Here is a 17,287-nt window from a genome sequence, read left to right on the forward strand (position 1 = left end):
ACAAGGGTACCTGAAGTGACGTGCGGGCACAAGCCAGGGCTGGCCGTGCCGGGGGGGACACCTGGCACAGCGAGGTGGCCAAGGACGGGGGTGGGGGTGGGGGGGTGTCACTCGCCCTACCGGAGACGGCAGCGGCCTGGTTCGCACGGGCGGGCTGTGCGAAAGTGTCACCGGGGGCCTGCCAGGCACAAGGGACACTCTGCAGGGGCTGCCTAACCCTGGGGCTCGCAGCTCCCCAGCAAACCGCAGGGAGCCCCCAGGGCGGCCCGGCCCGGCGCCGCACCCGGGCTGTTAGCGCTTCCGCTCCGGTTTTGTGCTCTGTGCACCCACTTTGCTACACATCACCAGCACAACTGGCACCGACGGGCGGTAATTAACGGCTCCTGCCCAGCACCGCCGCCGTTCCCCGGCCCGGGGAGACCCGGCAGCGCCGCCCTCAGCCGCCAGGGGGCGCCGCCGCGCCAGAGACGGGAGGGAGTGGAGTCGTGCCCCGCGGCCACCGTAGCGCCCGATCCGCCCCGGAGCCGAGCGGGCGATGTCTGTCCCAGGGCGGCCGCCGTACGGCCTGCACCCGGCGGGAGTGCCGGCAGGGGGCGCTGCGGACCGGCCTCCCGGCATGCCCCGCGCGCGGCCTTCGCCCGCCCCTCGCGAGCTGGGCGGGAGGAGGGAGCGGGTGCCACGTCCCTGGTGCGCGGGGCTTTGTGCGGGGAACAGCGCCGCCACCGCGCCCGCCGCGGCCATGGGCGGCTCGCAGAGCGTCGAGATCCCCGGCGGGGGCACCGAGGGCTACCACGTCCTGCGGGTAAGGGCGCGGGGAGCGGGCGGGCGCCCAGCGGCCGTGGGCCCGGCGGCGGCTCTTGGGCCCGGCGGCCTCTCCCTCCGCGGGTCCGCGCTCGGGCGGCCTGAGGCGCTCCCCGGGCCGGGCGGCCCCGCCGCGCTCCCCGCCCGGCGGAGGAGGCGCTCGGGCAGTGGCGGTAGCCGCCGGAGCTCCCCGCCCGGGGTTTCGCCTCAGCCCGCGGGGCTGCCGCGGCCTGGCGCTTGCCCCGGACCGCCTCACCCCGCTGGCGTTGGGCTGGGCCACGGCTGCCGGGCAGCGCCGGTAACCGCCTTGTAGGCGCCCGGGCGGCGTTATCTCGACAGGCGCGTCGCGACATGAATTGCAGCCGCTCCGCCCCGCGCCGGCGGTGCGGGACCCAGCCGTGCTGCCGGCTGCGGCCGTGCGGAGGGCAGCGCTGCTGCTCCGCATAGTGCTTGTTCGCACCGCGGCCACAGAGCCTTGGCTGGGCGTGCAGCAGAGTGCTTCGGTAGGCTGCGTTAAAGGTCTTGTGAGCAGCTGTTTGCAGGTCCCTTCGTTAACGTGTGTCCCGCTCGGTGAGCGGGGCGGTGCCTGGGCTGTGTCCGTGAGCCCGGTGCACCGGGCCGTGCAGTAACTTTGCCAGTTACCGATAGACTTGCCCGCACCGTAGCGCTTTTGCTGCTGCAGCTGCACCGTGAGTACCCTCACTGCAGGCACCGTGCTGGGCTAGTTGTTTGTTGGCATAGCATCCTCTCGGGTCAGCTCTGTCTAGAGCAAGCCCCACGTTTCAGACATGTGAAAGAGCACAAGACTTCAGCTCACATGAGTTAGTACTTCCATACTTGGTCTAGCTTGCTAGCAGTCATTTGCTAGTGGTCATTTTTAAGATTTCATTAGGTGCTGGAAAACTAGAGAAATGTCAGAAAATCTTTTTAATTATTGGAATAATTTGTTTGGGTAGGGTAGATAAATGAAAAATATGTGTTAAAAGGGCATGAAACAAATGAGCTAACATTGTTAAGAATGACTATAGGAGCCAAGTACAAGTTGCCAAAGAGATGAGCAAACTGAGACTGTTGCAAGTCACAGGCTTCTTACAGTGAGACTTTTAGACTGTACATGTTGGCTCCCTACAAAACTGGTAGCAAGTATTTTGCTCTGCTTGCTTCATACAGGAGCGGAAATACATACAGTAGGTGAACAATACCGTCATTAATTTCTGATGTAATTTTTGCAAATTACTTAAATCTTTTTGGCTGCCTTTGCTAATATTCAGTGCAATATCACTTTCACTGTGAGCTTTATTATCAGTGCTCTTGTAACAGGAAATAGGAACGCTTCAGGACTGAAGCGCTGTTGAAGGAAAGCGATTTCATCATGTGCATACTTGACAGGAAAAGTTGCAGTGGGTTGCACTGCTGGGGTTTCTTGAAAGGTAGCTTTTTTTTTTTTAATAGGGAGAGAAAGTTGCAAACTGTTTTGTTGCCCTGGTGTCTTCATAGGTAGACCTAATAATCAGTCATTTGTTTGACACAGTTCTTACTTGAATATACTTTTATTTATCATATGTGCTTTTGCTGTTTGACTTCTACTTACTGATTCATGTCATGCTTATAAATAATTTTTAACTAGTACTTCCAGACTGGTAGCATGCAATGCTGTTTACCTCTAGGAATTTTCTCTATTGTTTTTCTCCTCCGTAAGTTTCCTTAACGTAAGTTGTGTGGCTGCAACTGTCTGACTCTGTTGCTCAGTATGCTTTTTTTTTTCTTTTTTGCTCTTCAAAACAGAGTGAAGGAAAGTTTTAGTAACTTTCTTGTTCAGCAGTGTGAAACTGCTACAGTTTGCCCAGGCTGTTGTAATGACTTGACAATTTCTTGAACTCATAGATGATGTCTCAACAACCCCACGCAACGCTACAGGTTTGGGGAAGAGCAGCTGGAAAGCTGCCTGGTGGGAAAGGACCTGGGGGTGCTGGTTGTCAGTCAGCTGAACATGAGAAGGCCAAGAGCATCCTGGCTTGTATCAGAAAGTGTGGCCACTGGGACAAGGGCAGTGATTGTCCCCCTGTACTCAGCACTGACGAGGCCACACCTCAAATCCCATGTTCAGTCTTGGGCCCCCTCACTACAAGAAAGACATTGAGGTGCTGGAGCGTGTCCAGAGACGGGCAGCGAAGCTGGTGAAGGGGCTGGAGCACAAGTCTTGTGAGAGGCAGGTGAGGGAAATGGGGATGCTTAGCCTGGAGAGGAGGTGGCTCAGGGGGACCTTACTGCTCTCTACAGCTGCCTGAAAGGGGGTTGTAGCATGGTGGGTGTCCATCTCTTCTCCCAGGTAGCAAGTGACAAGACAAGAGGAAACAGTTTCAATTTTGCCAGGGGAGGTTTAGATTGGATATTAGGAAAAATTCTTTCACTGGAAGGGTGGTGAAGCATTGGAACAGCCAGGCTGCCCAGGGAAGCAGTGCAGTCACTGTTCCTGGAGATACTTAAAAGGCATGTAGATGTGGCACTTGGGGACATGGTTTAGGTATGGACTTGGCAGTGTCAGGTTTGCATTGGACTTGGTGATCTTAAAGTATTTTCCAACCCAAATGATTTTATGATTCTATGTAAGAATTTTTATCTGCATGAGATTTGTATGCTCCTGTGTTACATGCTGTTCTCCCTAAAAGATACTGAACAGCAAGTGCCCAAAGTTTAGATTTCTAACTTTTACTTGAGCACTTTTGTTTGTTGTAGCGGGGGTACAAACATGTTGCCATGAAGAGATGACTTATTTTTGAAGGAGGCTCACATTTTAAAAGCTCAAGTTAAATTCTCAGTGCTAAAATAAAATTTGATGCTAATATAGGGAATCTTACTTCCTTACAAAAAGCTTATAAAGCTTTTTTTCTCAAAACCTGGGTATTTTATAAGGAAATTCAATACAGTTTTATAGTGTAATGTGTTAAAATAGCTGACAGAAATAAAATAGATTGTCAGACCTAACAGGAATTGCTGATCCATGATATATAATAAAATTTTATTATCAATTACAGAGTGGGTGGAAGAACTAAAAAAAAAAACAACCAACACAATTCCTTCAGCATTTTGTTGGTAATAAATATTAGGAAGCATTCCTTATGTGGGGAAAAAAATAAGTTTCATAGCTTATGTTCCTTGAGAATTGTGTATTTAGTGCTTGAAGCTAAGCTTCTGAAAGTTTAAGTGGACACTAATATAAGATACCTGATTTCCAGAAGTGGTGAGAGCCTTCATCTGCCTCTGAAAATCAGGGTTTCCATGCCTAATGCCATTTATGGCAGACTTCTGGCTCAGGACTTAAATTTGTGACCATTGTGTTGCTGATCAACTTATTATAATGTGTAATGTACAATATATGCTGTGTAGGCATGAATTGGTAGTGTCGGGAAAGGTGTTCAGCAAAGAGAAACTTCATGTTATTTACCAAAGAAGAAGTATCTTTAGTAACGCAGATTAAAATTAGTGTCTTGACCTTGAAACCTTTCCCCTGTTTAATTCTTGACAGTGAATTAAAAGTGGAATAATTAGCCTGTAATCTATGTGCTCAGCAGCCCTGCTGTCATCTCAGTGAGAATCTGAAGTCCTGCAGCACTATACAAGGCTGAAAGAGCCGTACAGCCCCTATCTGCCTTCTGACATTCACCATTCTGATAGAGCTTTTCTTCGCTTGCTCTTAAAAAGCTCTGGGGGTGGCAGTTCGACAGCTTCCCTGGATAGTCTGTTCCACTGTGTTTCTCTGCTGTTGGAAAGTCGTGGCATTTACCCACAGGTGTCTGTAACTTATATGTCTGAAATAACAGCTGGGTTCGAGAGAATTAGGCTTCCTAAGCTGCCACGGATGGTATTTTGCCTGCAGTGGCATCTGTTGTAAATGGTGTTACTTGATTATTTTTGCAGTCCTTATTCAATTACAAAGGCAAGCTACTGAATACCTACTTGGGGCATACAGCAAAGCTGCACAAAGCCAGATTGCTTAGGAGGCCTAGAGTTTATGTACGTATACGTGGAACCTTTATTTCCATCATTAATAAGAAGGTTTTTGTGCCCTTGTATTTCCTAAGGTCCCTGGTTATCCTTCGCTGATGTTCCTGAAAGAGAACCGTGGCCACAGAGAGCTGTGGTGTGCGTTTGGTACTGCGCGATGGTGATGAATTTGAGTATGTCACCACTTTAAGGAAGAGACGTGTCAATGTGGAATGAACTCAGAATTTCTGTTCTGCATTTATGGGACTGCCAGGCATGAAAAGTGCTTTTCTGTCAGTGATGTTGGGCCAAACAAACTAGGGAAATAGGGAATTTTTTGTGACTGAACTTGTACGTGGCAGCATGAGGAAATGTGATGACAGAAGGGATGCAACTACATGCATCCGAGGTGCATGTATGATTGATGCAACTGCGAGAGCTTGATTTCTTTTAGATACAGCTTCCTGGTGGTTTTTACATGCCCACTTAGAAACAAATCATGCAGAAACATTCAGGATTGTGATTGATTTGGGGGAAGTTGTTTAACATCTGAAGACTCTTTTGCAAACTAATCGTTTGGAACTTGGAAACGCTTGCAGTCCATCAGTTTGGGGCAGACTATAAATAATTTACTTAGAACACCAATTCTGTACATCCCAGGTATCAGTGAGATTGACACTGATGGATGCTGAACATACGTAATTCTCATTTATTGTAGGTGCGCCTTCTCATTTTGAAAGATTACCTTATTGAATACTGGTCACGTTTGGTTCGCAGTGTTCAGAGTGTAATTGGTAGAGGCAGTGAGGTAGAGGTGTAGGTGATGGGGGAGGGATCTTGTGTCAGGGTGTAGGGGATTTGTGTTTGGGTTTTTCAAGAAGTTCATCTGGAAGTGGAGGAAAATATCTGAATAAAGAGTGGACCACGTCAGGACAGCTTTTGCAGCTGACCTAGTGGCTGAGTGAAGTCTGGCGCTTCATAATTTCAAGGCCGTGGCATATGTCCAGTCCTAACAATCTTACACGTTATCTGAAGAAATACATCAGTTTGCTGGATTTGCTGATCTTTAATGATGAGGTTTAGAAAGATATGTTCTGTCTCTTAACATTCCTGTTTTCCAGTAACTTCTGAAAGCATCTGCTGATTTAAAGCCTTTGTCAGACTCATTAAAGCAACAAAATTTAAGCTCTTATATGTCATATGTAATAGGTGGTGGAATGAGAGAGACGCTATTAAAATATTTTCATATCATCTATGTAAACTGAGGGATGAGCAACAAACAGCACAAGCTCATTCTACATTTGCTACTAGAAGAACAACATTAGAGGAGAGGATGTTTTGGATGACTTAATTACAAGAGGAACTTCAAGCTTGAGAATGTAATTATGGCCCGTATCCATAGAAGACCAGAGTTCTTTAATTCTGCTTTCATGTAACTTTTTTTACTTCTAAGCTAAAATTTTTGTGGATGTTGTTCTGTGGTAGCTCTACATTACCAAAAGTTTGATAGCTAAAGTTAAAATTTTGAGCTCCAGGGACAGTCCACTAATGTCATATCAACATCCACAATGTTTCTATGCAGCTAGTGTCCAAAGGGTCTGCTACGTGGAGCTGAGCTTGTGCCTTTACCCTGTTACCTGGTGCACACCTTGCTGTCTGGTTGTTCTTGGCAAGAGGCATCTTGAACCGACAGATTAAGTAACGTGGAGACAGTAGTTTGGATCTATTTAGTGGGACTGCGAGCGCTGTGGTTCCGTACAGTTAACGCGTGGCAGAGAGGGAGAGTATCTGTACCCCTCGTTGTAGGAAATTATTTCCAAAGCATGCCAGCCTCTTGAAGAGACATTTCTGCAGACACACTTCAAGTTCTAATTAGAAATTATAAATATGGTTTTGAGGATGCTATTGCTGCATCAGTGATTTTTATTACTTTTGGATAATACTTGTTTCATACTTTTTTGCTGTTCACAAATCTTGGACAGCAATCAGTATGTGTGATGTGATTCTGGAGCTATTGATTCAGATTATTTTTTTCTTTAATAAATGTTTAGGTTATGTGACATTAATGTTCTAATCTCCTGGCATCTGTTACAGAAATGTATCCACAAGTAATCTGGGTTTTTTTCCAAGCTCTGATTTTGTGAATGTGTTGGGCAGAGGTAGATAGACTCTTAAGAGGACAGTTTTAGTAGTAATTGAGCTTTTTTTTTTTTCATATTGTAATATTTTGTTCTAGATGAGTCATATTAAGAAAACTCAATTCCTGCAGAATCAGACCGGTATTTGAACAAACTAGCAGATTTGTACCCGGTTCTGTCAGATGGAATAACAGGTAATGTAAGAAACCACACTGTAAAGGGTAACACTTTTTAGATCTTCTTGGAAGACGAACATAGCACATAAAAGAAAAAGCCAGCGGGTAAAATGAATCAGTATACAAATAAAGAAAGATAGCCTTTACTACAAAGGCTGTAGGAAAAACCTGATAGCCATATTGGAGTTACTTTAGTCTGTCAGCAGTGTGTGTAATGGTGAAAAAACAACACTGGCAAAATGTCTCTGAGTTACTCCATTTGGAATCAAAAGCTACTTGAAACTTCTGGGAGTGGCGTGTATCCTATACTTAGGCCTTGTCCTGGTGGAGTGGTTTAATTGTTGGAGCTGCCATGGCTGCAAAATTGCACAAGTCCCTTTTCTTGCAGCTTGTTGGTATTTTAATAAATCATCTGTTGTACAGATGCCCTCTGTGTCTCAAGAATGTCAACAGGTGATGTTTAATCATGAGATAACAACCTGTGCTTGCACAGATGTGACTCTCCTTTTCCTCTAGTAAGTATAAGATAAAAAGCAAGGCCCAACACTGGTGTTTCTGTGGAAAGATACTGTGTTTTAACCAATTTTTTCAGAATTCATTGAGCTTGTCCTTTGATCATAATTTCCTTTATTGAAATAAATATCTGCAGCTTATGTGCTGCAGCTGTTAAGGAGTGCTTGTCCCAGGGAGTGGTTACTGTTGTCATTCCTCAATGATTTATAAATTACTAATTCTTTTTAAATGTTTTGTGCTCTTTTTTCTTCCTTTTTTTTTTTTCTTTTAAGGGAGAGATTTTTTTGGTCCAAAGGATTATATTTGAACATTTACAAATTGTACACAGAAACATCAGTAGCTTCTAGAACTACAGTTTGCACAAGTAGAAATATAATTCTAATCTGTAGATCAGCATTGGTACACATCTTGCTAAATTCTTTTTTAACTTTGTTAGGTACAAGAAAACTCACCGGGGCATAGAGCTGGACTGGAGCCATTCTTTGATTTTATTGTGTCCATTAATGGTTCAAGATTGGTAAGTGTGTTGCTGTTTTATAACTCTTGAATATAAACAGTGTGCTGAGGATCTTATTTGTATAGGTAAACAAATGCATTTGTTTTATTTAAATGTATATACTGTTTCTCCTTAGTTTAAAATGAGAAAGCCTAACTGCATCAGAAATTAATTTCCTTCACGCTGTAGTTATAATTCTATCAAAAATAGGTAAGGATGAAAAGAATAAGGATGCAGACAAACAGACATGCTCTCTGCAGACATCTGAGCCAGCAGAAGACAGTACTGGTGTGCTTGTTAGTGCCCCCCTAGTTCTGTCTGTAAAACTGCTTGTATGAGAGCTTGCAAACTCAGTTCAGTCAGAACAGGTTGATCGAAAGAGCTGTTATCAAAGCTGTTAGCTGGGCAGGAGTCAGGGGAGAGAGTTTTCAGGCAGAGCTTTAGTGAGACAGCAAACCATCATACCAGTGGAAAAGAACAGCTGTCGTTAAGCTCTTCCATCAGTATGGCTGGATTAAAGAAAGCCTCTGAAAAGCTCCAAGGTGAATCGTATCACAGGTTTAATTCAAGTGCTTTCATGTTTGGAACGTGTGACCTGTTTACTGTGAAATCCAGGTTTTCGCCAGAGTTGTATTCTAGAGTTGTGAAGGGACTGAAAGCTTGTTATACTATAGCTGTAGATACATATTCTGATAATGCATGGTGTTTATAGGACCTTTGAAATATAAAAGCAGTGCTATAGAACTGGATGCTTGCTGTGTTAAAACACTAAACCAAGCTCTTGTTTGAACATTTGCAGAATAAAGACAATGACACTCTCAAGGACCTGTTGAAAGCAAATGTTGAAAAACCTGTAAAAATGCTGGTGTACAGTAGCAAAACACTGGAGCTGAGAGAAACATCAGTGACCCCCAGCAATATGTGGGGTGGACAGGGCCTGCTGGGTGTGAGCATTCGCTTCTGCAGCTTTGACGGGGCCAATGAAAATGTGTGGCATGTTTTGGTACGTACGGACTTCCAAATATTTTTCTTCAACACTGCTTACTGTTAAACTTTATATTTTTTACTGATAAGTAACTTGCAAGGGGGTTTACAAGCCATGAGACCAAACTGGTCTGTTTTGTCTTCATTGATTTTGGGTTTGGAAGGACTTTTGAACTATAACTGTATGTCTGTTCGTATTTTATCAGATCTTGTATTTACATCAGTGGGTTTGTACAGTACTCAGAGCTCCTTGTAATGGTGTCAGAAGAGACTGTTATCTAGCCACTGTTTCACTAGTTCAGTGACTGTTCTACTAATTGCATTGAAAAATTGACCAGTTTGTCTGTCTGATTCAAAACTTGTGTGAGGTACATATCTAACTGTCCTGCTACACCCTGACATGTAGCATTTTGTAATTTTCCATCTTAAAACTAGGAAGTGGAACCAAATTCTCCTGCTGCATTAGCTGGACTTAGACCTCATAGTGACTATATCATTGGAGCAGATACTGTCATGAATGAGGTAAGTATATAAAAATAAGATTTTGATTTAAAAAAAAAAAAAAAAAGTTGTACCAGGGCAGTTTGAAACATCTCCAGTTCTGTCTCTTTCAGTGCTAATGGATGTAAGTTAATGCAAAGAGGAAGAAGCTCTGGCGTGGTGCCTCTTCCTTAATTCTTAAATGCAATTCTGGAATTAAAAATTGCTCTTAAATATCTTCATGAAGTCAGATAGAAACTTTTTTGTACTCTAATATTAATATTTCAAATAGCAGATTTGAAATCTGCGTTGTGCCGCATACCTTGAGTTGCGCTAGCAAAGGACATATTAAAGTTGGCCTTGTGATAAAACAGCAGCACTGCAACGATTGCAACATGTAGCAGTTACAAGGTTCTGTTCCAGAAACTTAGGACTAGAAAGATGATCGTTCTAATGTCAAATGATAAAATAAGGACAAGAAAGCCCTTACTTGTTTTTACTCCTTTGCAGTCTGTAGATCTCTTTTCCCTTATTGAAGCATACGAAGCAAAGCCATTAAAACTTTATGTGTACAACGCAGACACAGATAATTGTCGGGAAGTGGTGATTACTCCAAATTCTGCCTGGGGTGGAGAAGGCAGGTAAGGAGACAGTGTGTTATGGGGTTGACCACCTTATAGCACTAGCCTAAAAGCTGCTTGCTTAGGTTTTCTACAAACATAGGAAAAGTGTTGTTTTATCAAAGGCATTCTGATATAATAAAGTATATATTTCCTTGAAATTCAGGTTTAGTTACGTGTGTGTGTGTGTGTATTCTCACAGTAAATTAGCTAGTGCAGAAATGCATAAAGTGCAATGGTTGCTTTCTGCATTAGACTTAAGTACTCATTAGGCTGTAGTATATTCTTAAAAAGTATTGTGCAGTAGCCAGAATAGAGGATTGCAAATAACTGATGAGAGTTAAATGCCTAGCTGCGTACCTGATATAGCTATTTGGTTTAAATAACAATGAAATTTATTTTGTGCTAAATATTTATTGCTAAAAGCTACATAATTTCCTTTAATTTGTCTTGTATTGATTGTTTCTCCGTAGAAAATGAGTCAATATTTGGGGGCGGTGGGAAGGGGAAAGTTGGACAGAACTTACCTTGAAACTTGTTGGCATCTTGAGTCATTTGTTCGTTGTTTGCTATGGAGACTGTAGTTGTAAGATCACTTCACTGACTTTTAAATGTTCATGTTTTAAAAGCCTAGGATGTGGCATTGGGTATGGGTATTTGCATAGGATACCTACACGTCCATTTGAAGAGGGAAAGAAAATTTCTCTCCCGGGACAGTTGCCTAGTGCATCTCTCAGTCCCCTCAAAGATGGCTTCACAGAGGTAAGTGTTAGCCACTTGTCTGGCTTGGTAAAAATGGATTATGATGTTGTATTGCTTTTGTGCTTCTGTTGGTCCATTACAAACCCTAATGATGTAACTTTCTTTTTTCCTTTCGATAAGGTTCAGCTGTCATCAGTTAATCCCTCAGCTGCATTACCCCCGGGGTCAGCAGGCCTCGAACAGAGTCTTTCAGGACTTTCTATTAGTTCACCTTCAACTACTGTCAGTAATGTTCTCAGTACAGGTTAGTATGGAAGTAACTGATTTCTGGAATGCATGGGGTTTTCTGACTTCTTTTGTATCACAGATGTTTCTAAAAAATTTATGGAAGAAAGAAAGAGAAAATTTTATTCTCTCTCCTCAAACTCTTCCTGGCAACAAAGTGCTAGAGTACTGTAATTGTGCCCTACTTGCTCACAAAATAATAGCAAAAAATTCTATCAGAAATAAATAGTATCCTAAATAATATGTATTTTTTCTTTTATTAACATTTTATAGTTAAGGCAGGTAGTAATTCTCCTGCAAGCAATTATTTATTTGCACTTCTTGAGGAAGGGAGCTGAAGTGTTATATGCTTAAAATAAATGTTGTTTTCCTGTGTACTCCTTCAGGTGTTCCAACGGTTCCGTTATTACCACCACAAGTCAGTCAGTCCCTTACCTCTGTGCCACCAGTTAATCCAGCAACTACATTACCAGGTGAGTAGGTAAAATTTCTTAAAATGTTTCTGAAACAAAAATCTTAAGGGAGCAAGGGAAGGGAGCTGTCTTTTCCACTGCTTTTTGTGGTGTGGGAGGGTATAACTTCATGCAACTTGCACGTTTCATGGTAAAGATCTCTCTACAACCTCTACAATGTTAGGAGTTTTGGTTTGGTGGTTGTGTGGTTTTTTTTAAGAGTAGGTGCATAGGGTGTCTGTAGCAGAGAGGATTGAGTTGGCAACAAAGTTTACAATCATTTACCTTTTAGGGCCCCCTGCACAATAGGTGCAGCATTCAACATTTCTTAGGAAGGTATTAGCTTTGATATTGGCAACATTTCCTGCATGGATATATTGTTACTTTCCCCAGTTCATAAATTGTATTTTGCAAAAATATTTTTGCAAATAACTTCAGTTTCTGGTTTGTCCTTTGCACTCAGACATCGTGACAGAAGGAAGATCTGAGAAGGCATGTTTTGCATATTTTTTGCTTTCCTTTCACCTATAAAACCTCCATTTTAGGAAACTCCTTTTTAATACTCAGTTTGATCATTCTTCCTAGCATAAATAGAGGGCTAACAATATAGAACTGTATGTTGCAGTTATTCTTTCTGAATTATTTGGTAATTTAAACTGGTATAACAAAAGTAAGAGTCTGTCTACAAAGTAGTGTGCCTGATAATAATAAACATTTCAAGCACTAGTATTCCCAAATTTTTCACAGTGGGTAAGATGAGGATTGTACAGGCTTTTGCTGTGTAGTTGGTGTGCTGGCACAGAACTGTCCTGCGTTCCAAAACACTGAAGGAGTTGTATTTTATGTTTTGTATGGTATGAAACAAGTAGGTGAAGATGTGCACAAAAGCTTTAAGTAATGCTTGGAGGTATGCTCCGTAACATAAAAAAAAGTGTGGTAGAGCTAAGTGCATGCAAACAAGGGCAGTGAACTTAATAATTTTGTACTGCTTAGATAAAATGGCAAACTACTAAGAAGTTCAGCTTCTGTTAACGTAGTAGTCTTCTCCAGCCCCCTACCCACCCCTTTCCCCAAAATATGGATTTTCCTTTCACCTTGTTCTGAGTAGTATTATTTTTTGAAAGCTGTTAGAATATTTTTTGCCATTTGCATGGCCACACTAGTGAAATTATAAGTATTCAATATACAGGGGTTTTAAAATTTGAGTGAATTTGTGTGAAGCTCAGCTTTTTTCAGATTTTTAAAAATGTTCAAACCAAAGTTGCTTGTAGCTGAGCTTGAAAGCACTTTGAGTCAGATTATGTCAGTCTTTGTGGCTAATTGAATTCACAGGTAGGTAAAGGTGACATTTTTAAATGAAATTCTATGTATCGTGGCCTTGCTGTAAGACTTTTCTCCATCTTATTGCTGTAGCATCAACAGTTTATTTCAGAATTAGCCTTCTCTGAGCTAAACGCGAAGTAGGAATAGAGCCCTTCTCCCAGAAATGCAGCTCATCTAAGGCAGGAATGTGTTCCATAGCAAACATAATGATCGAAGGGGGTGTGTTGTGTTCATCATATGTTTCTCTTGTTTTCAGTCCTTTCTGACTTTGAAAGTTACTTTGTCTTGCCTATTCTATATATTTTTGTGTTTAATTCTAGTTATAACTAAGTAGAAAGACTAATAATAGAGTAATCAAAATTAGAGATCAGAAATACTATGTATTTCATCCTATAATTATGTTATGCCATTCAAATTGGGAATGGAGGGCTTCTGGTACGGTGCTGCAGTGAAATAACTACCTTTGTTAAAAGCTGAACTTGGAATGCAAATCTACTAATTCCTTGAAATAAAATTCCTCAAAACAATCTGAAAGGTTGGTTTATACATTTGTTAGTCCAGACTTCCTGCAATAGGTGTCTGTTTTCACTATACATGTTAAAAGCTGAAATTCAGGTGAATTTGCATTCTTAGATGTAAAAATTATAATCAAGATGTAAAGCAATACAAAATAACTAAGTGATCAATAAGATTTTAGAAACAGAAAAAAACCAGTTTTTTCAGCTGTAATTTTTCCATTCTTCTTTTAGGTCTGATGCCGTTACCAGCAGGACTTCCCAACCTGACTGATCTGTCCAAACTTAATTTACCTGCACCACACATTGTTCCAGAAATCATACAGCCTGGTATGTGCTTCTGTAAACTGAAACGCTGTAATAGCAGGTCTCTCCTTGATGGTCCTTGATGCTTTCGCGTAGAGCCATCTGGTGGAGTCCTGAAGAGGATAAATTGAATGTTTGCTTGAGATGGGAGTTGACGGTAGTGCCCAGACTAGGTAGTCAAGGAATATGTCTTTAGAGAAACTAATTCTAAACCTGTGTCTGTATGTATTTGTTTCTTCTTATGTTACTTGATTTATGATCTCAAAAGAGATTGTGCCAAGAGTGAGAATATATCGTTTTATGGGTAGAAGAAAATATGAAGTGTTTCCTTGTGTGCTAGAAGATGAGATGGAAGCACCCTGGCTGAATGCCAGAAGTACGAATGAATACTGGATTTATGGGTTTGAATGAAACAAAACTGCTGAAAGTGCACATGGAGGAAGCAAAAAGAAATTGGAAGCTTGTATGAAATAAGGTTCTTGTTAACTTCTTGTTTCTGGCAGTTTCAGTGAATGCCAGAAAAATCTAATAATCAGTATTAATGCCCTAAATACCTAGTCCTCTGGGGAGGTAGAAGCAAACAAGAGTATTCTGATTCTTCAGGTCTGAAATCTGAAAAGTACCAAGCTTGAAAGTAGCCTGCTGAGTCAGTGCTGCACGCACATCATGTTCACACTAAATTCAAAAAGCTTCCTCCTCTCCTAGAGTAAATAGATTAGAGAAGATAAAAATTTGAAGCAGAGATTCTCTCCAGATCTGTGGTATGCAGCACCTCATTGCCTTTTTTTTTTATTTCTCCTTAGGTTTGCCATCCCTTCCCTCCTTACCACCTCTGAATCTAACGGGAATAACACCTCTATCAATGCCACCCAAATGTGTTCCTCTGCTTCCTTTGGTCACAGAGGCATCTACAGTGCCTGCGTATTTGCTTCCCTCCATTACTCAAGCTGGGAGCTTTACTGTCAACCCTGGCACTACTGTAAATGTAGAACAGACCTCTACGCTCACCTTGGATAGCGCTACCCCAACTTGTAAGGCAACTATTGTTGACAGATCAACTGAATCCTCTACAGTTAATAAGAAAACATCTGGAGTCACAGATACACAAGCTTCTAAATCATAACTCCAGATCACTCTCTTGGATTGGCTTGGTATCTATTTAGCCATGGGATACATATTTGAAGAGCAAGCTATCATTAATTTCATACTAGTTTGTACTTAATCTTTAGAAGTCCTGTAAATAATATGGAGGTATAATAAAAATAAAAGGGGGTTTATAAAGTGTGTGTGGTGGGAGGGGAGGAAGAGTACTTGTATGTAACCAAAAAAAAACCAGAAGTCAACGTGGTAAATAGAATTCCACTGCCAAACTCGGAGGTATATGTTTTTAATATAGGGTGATGGCCTTAGCCTGCTAGGCCTGTCCTTGCTTATAATTAGCAATTTTTGCTTCTGATAGAAATGAAGTGGTTCTTGCGTGTGACATTTACGTACCATAGTTCTTGTTCTTTGCAAGTATCTTGTTACTGCAGTGGGGATGAGAATGTTTAGTTCAAGCTGTAAATTTTAACACTACGAAACTTCCACCTAAAGATATTTCTATTAAAGTTGCTGAGTGACCTGTTAACTGACATCTCGTTATTCAGCTTGTATGCAAATCTTTATTTTTAAGCTCTTGAGAGATGCTCAAGCCATGTTTTGTGACCACTGCTGTGTTGTTTCATACTCCCCCTGTAAAGTGGCATTTGGAAGGGAATACAGGATATGTTAAATGTAGCACACAATTTGGCACTTCAAGACTACTGTAAGACAAATTAATGGATTAAGCATACATAGAGCAATAAATTCCTGGAATTTTATCCTTTGTGTGAGAAAATATCACATTTATTTGTTTAATGCTTAAATTCTCATTTGACTGTTTTTAGCGCAGCTCTGTAGCCCAGATCTGTGAAAGGGCTCCCCTCCAGAGGAACGGATCCAAGAGGGAATGCCAGACTTAATGGCAAGCAGGATCAGCACTGGCGGTTAGATCTGTTGCAGCGATGAGTCATGAAATCTGCCTGCATATGATTCATATTTGGCTTTTAAAATCGATGTTCAGGATGAAAGCTGTAGATCAGCTGTAGATTCTGTAGTTGTATAAAGTGCTGTGTGCACTGTACTCCAGGTGACAGCCTTCGCTCCTGCTACCAGGTACAGTTTACGTGGAAAACTCTTCTGTACTACTCCAGTCCTTCTAAGCTAGTGGGATTTCATTTATACATGTCTCCTACAAGTGTAATCAGACTTCAGCCGTATCATCAGCAGGCTGGAGCTAAAGTCTGTCTCAACAGCCGCATAATACCTTTTGGCAATTCTGCTGGTCACTGCAATAGTTGTTGCATCTAACTGCTGATCATAACATCTCAAAGAACTAGTTTAAGTGGAAGCCTTATCTAATACCTTTTGTCCTGTCTCATCTCTATCACTTAAGTATTTGTGTTTCCTCATTGCCTGTTGTGTCAGTCCCCAAATACTGTTGGGTTTTTGTTTTTTCCACACAGTGAGCAGTTTCTTTTCTCAGCTGCTTGGAGTGTGAAATCCCTCTGCCTTATTAAGTAGGGGGCTCACTGTTTCTCAGAATGTACTTTTGGTTTACCTTTGTAAATCCAGTGTCACATACCTCAGAATTAAACCTTGGCATGAGAAGAAGGATGTTCCCTCTTTTCTTTGCTGTATACAGAGAAAGGATGTTAGTATTGAGCTTCATGAAGTCTCACAGGTTAAACGGTCTTTCCTGTAACTTCCTTACTTCCACAGCCAGTCTCCTCATCAGTATTGTTTTCTAACCCAAGAACAGTAGAAATAGTTTTGTCACATACCAAATCTAGAGCAACTGCTGATCATAATCAGATGCCTTGAACTAAAATCCTTGAGTAGTGTTTTTTTTTATTCTTACTGTATGGCACAGTGTCCTTTGGAGTAACATCTGAAGTTAGTTGGCATGTTGCCATGCTTTCCAACAGCAAGCTGCAAACTTTTGAAGGTGTTGTGGTGTTGTCTTTAGCAGATAAAGAAAGATGCTTAGTCTGAAGTCATGCACTTCTGTTACCCATTGTAAGGTCTTTTGCTGCCGACTATAGATCCAGCCTTTTCATAGGTTTGAGAGCAGTGGAAGTAAGGCACGTGAGTAATTCTGCTCAAGTTAACATGACTTCAAATTTGGAGATGATTCAGTGGTGCAGATTTTAAGCTGTAATCTCCCCGCCAAAAAGTCAAAAACATTGGGAAGTCAACAACTTCCCACTTAAAATAGAAGCAAGGACCTTGGAAGTCATACTGCGTTCTGTCCCTGTTTTTTAACTCCTTCAACTAGATTCAATGAAATTGTACCTTAATCACTTCTGGCAAGGGTCTCTTAATGACGACTTTTTCCCCCAGGAAAGAGAGTAAGGGGGGGGATCAGGACTTCAGATACACCAGGGGACTGACAGCCAATGTAACCTTGTTTCAATTTCATATATTCAGCTGTT

The 17,287-nt window shown here is 42.0% G+C and overlaps 1 protein-coding gene across 2 annotated transcripts; it reads left to right on the forward strand.

Annotated features, from left to right (window-relative positions):
• The first annotated feature begins 634 nt into the window (after positions 1-634).
• Positions 635-15,634, forward strand: GORASP2 (golgi reassembly stacking protein 2). 2 transcript variants are annotated; one of them, XM_040603524.1, is made up of 11 exons: positions 636-802; positions 7,022-7,117; positions 8,049-8,129; positions 8,908-9,111; positions 9,528-9,614; positions 10,083-10,213; positions 10,822-10,954; positions 11,075-11,198; positions 11,566-11,652; positions 13,704-13,799; positions 14,579-15,634. In XM_040603524.1, exons 4-11 carry the CDS (start codon positions 8,968-8,970, stop codon positions 14,896-14,898), a joined length of 1,122 nt encoding a protein of 373 aa, XP_040459458.1. In that variant the 5' UTR covers positions 636-802; positions 7,022-7,117; positions 8,049-8,129; positions 8,908-8,967; the 3' UTR covers positions 14,899-15,634. The 2 variants fall into 2 exon arrangements, with proteins under 2 accessions (XP_040459457.1, XP_040459458.1); XM_040603523.1 differs by lacking the exon at positions 7,022-7,117 and having other exon boundaries at positions 635-802.
• Positions 15,635-17,287: the final 1,653 nt, after the last annotated feature.

The sequence above is a fragment of the Falco naumanni genome, chromosome 8 (genome assembly GCF_017639655.2).
Source record: "Falco naumanni isolate bFalNau1 chromosome 8, bFalNau1.pat, whole genome shotgun sequence".
NCBI lineage: Eukaryota > Metazoa > Chordata > Aves > Falconiformes > Falconidae > Falco > Falco naumanni.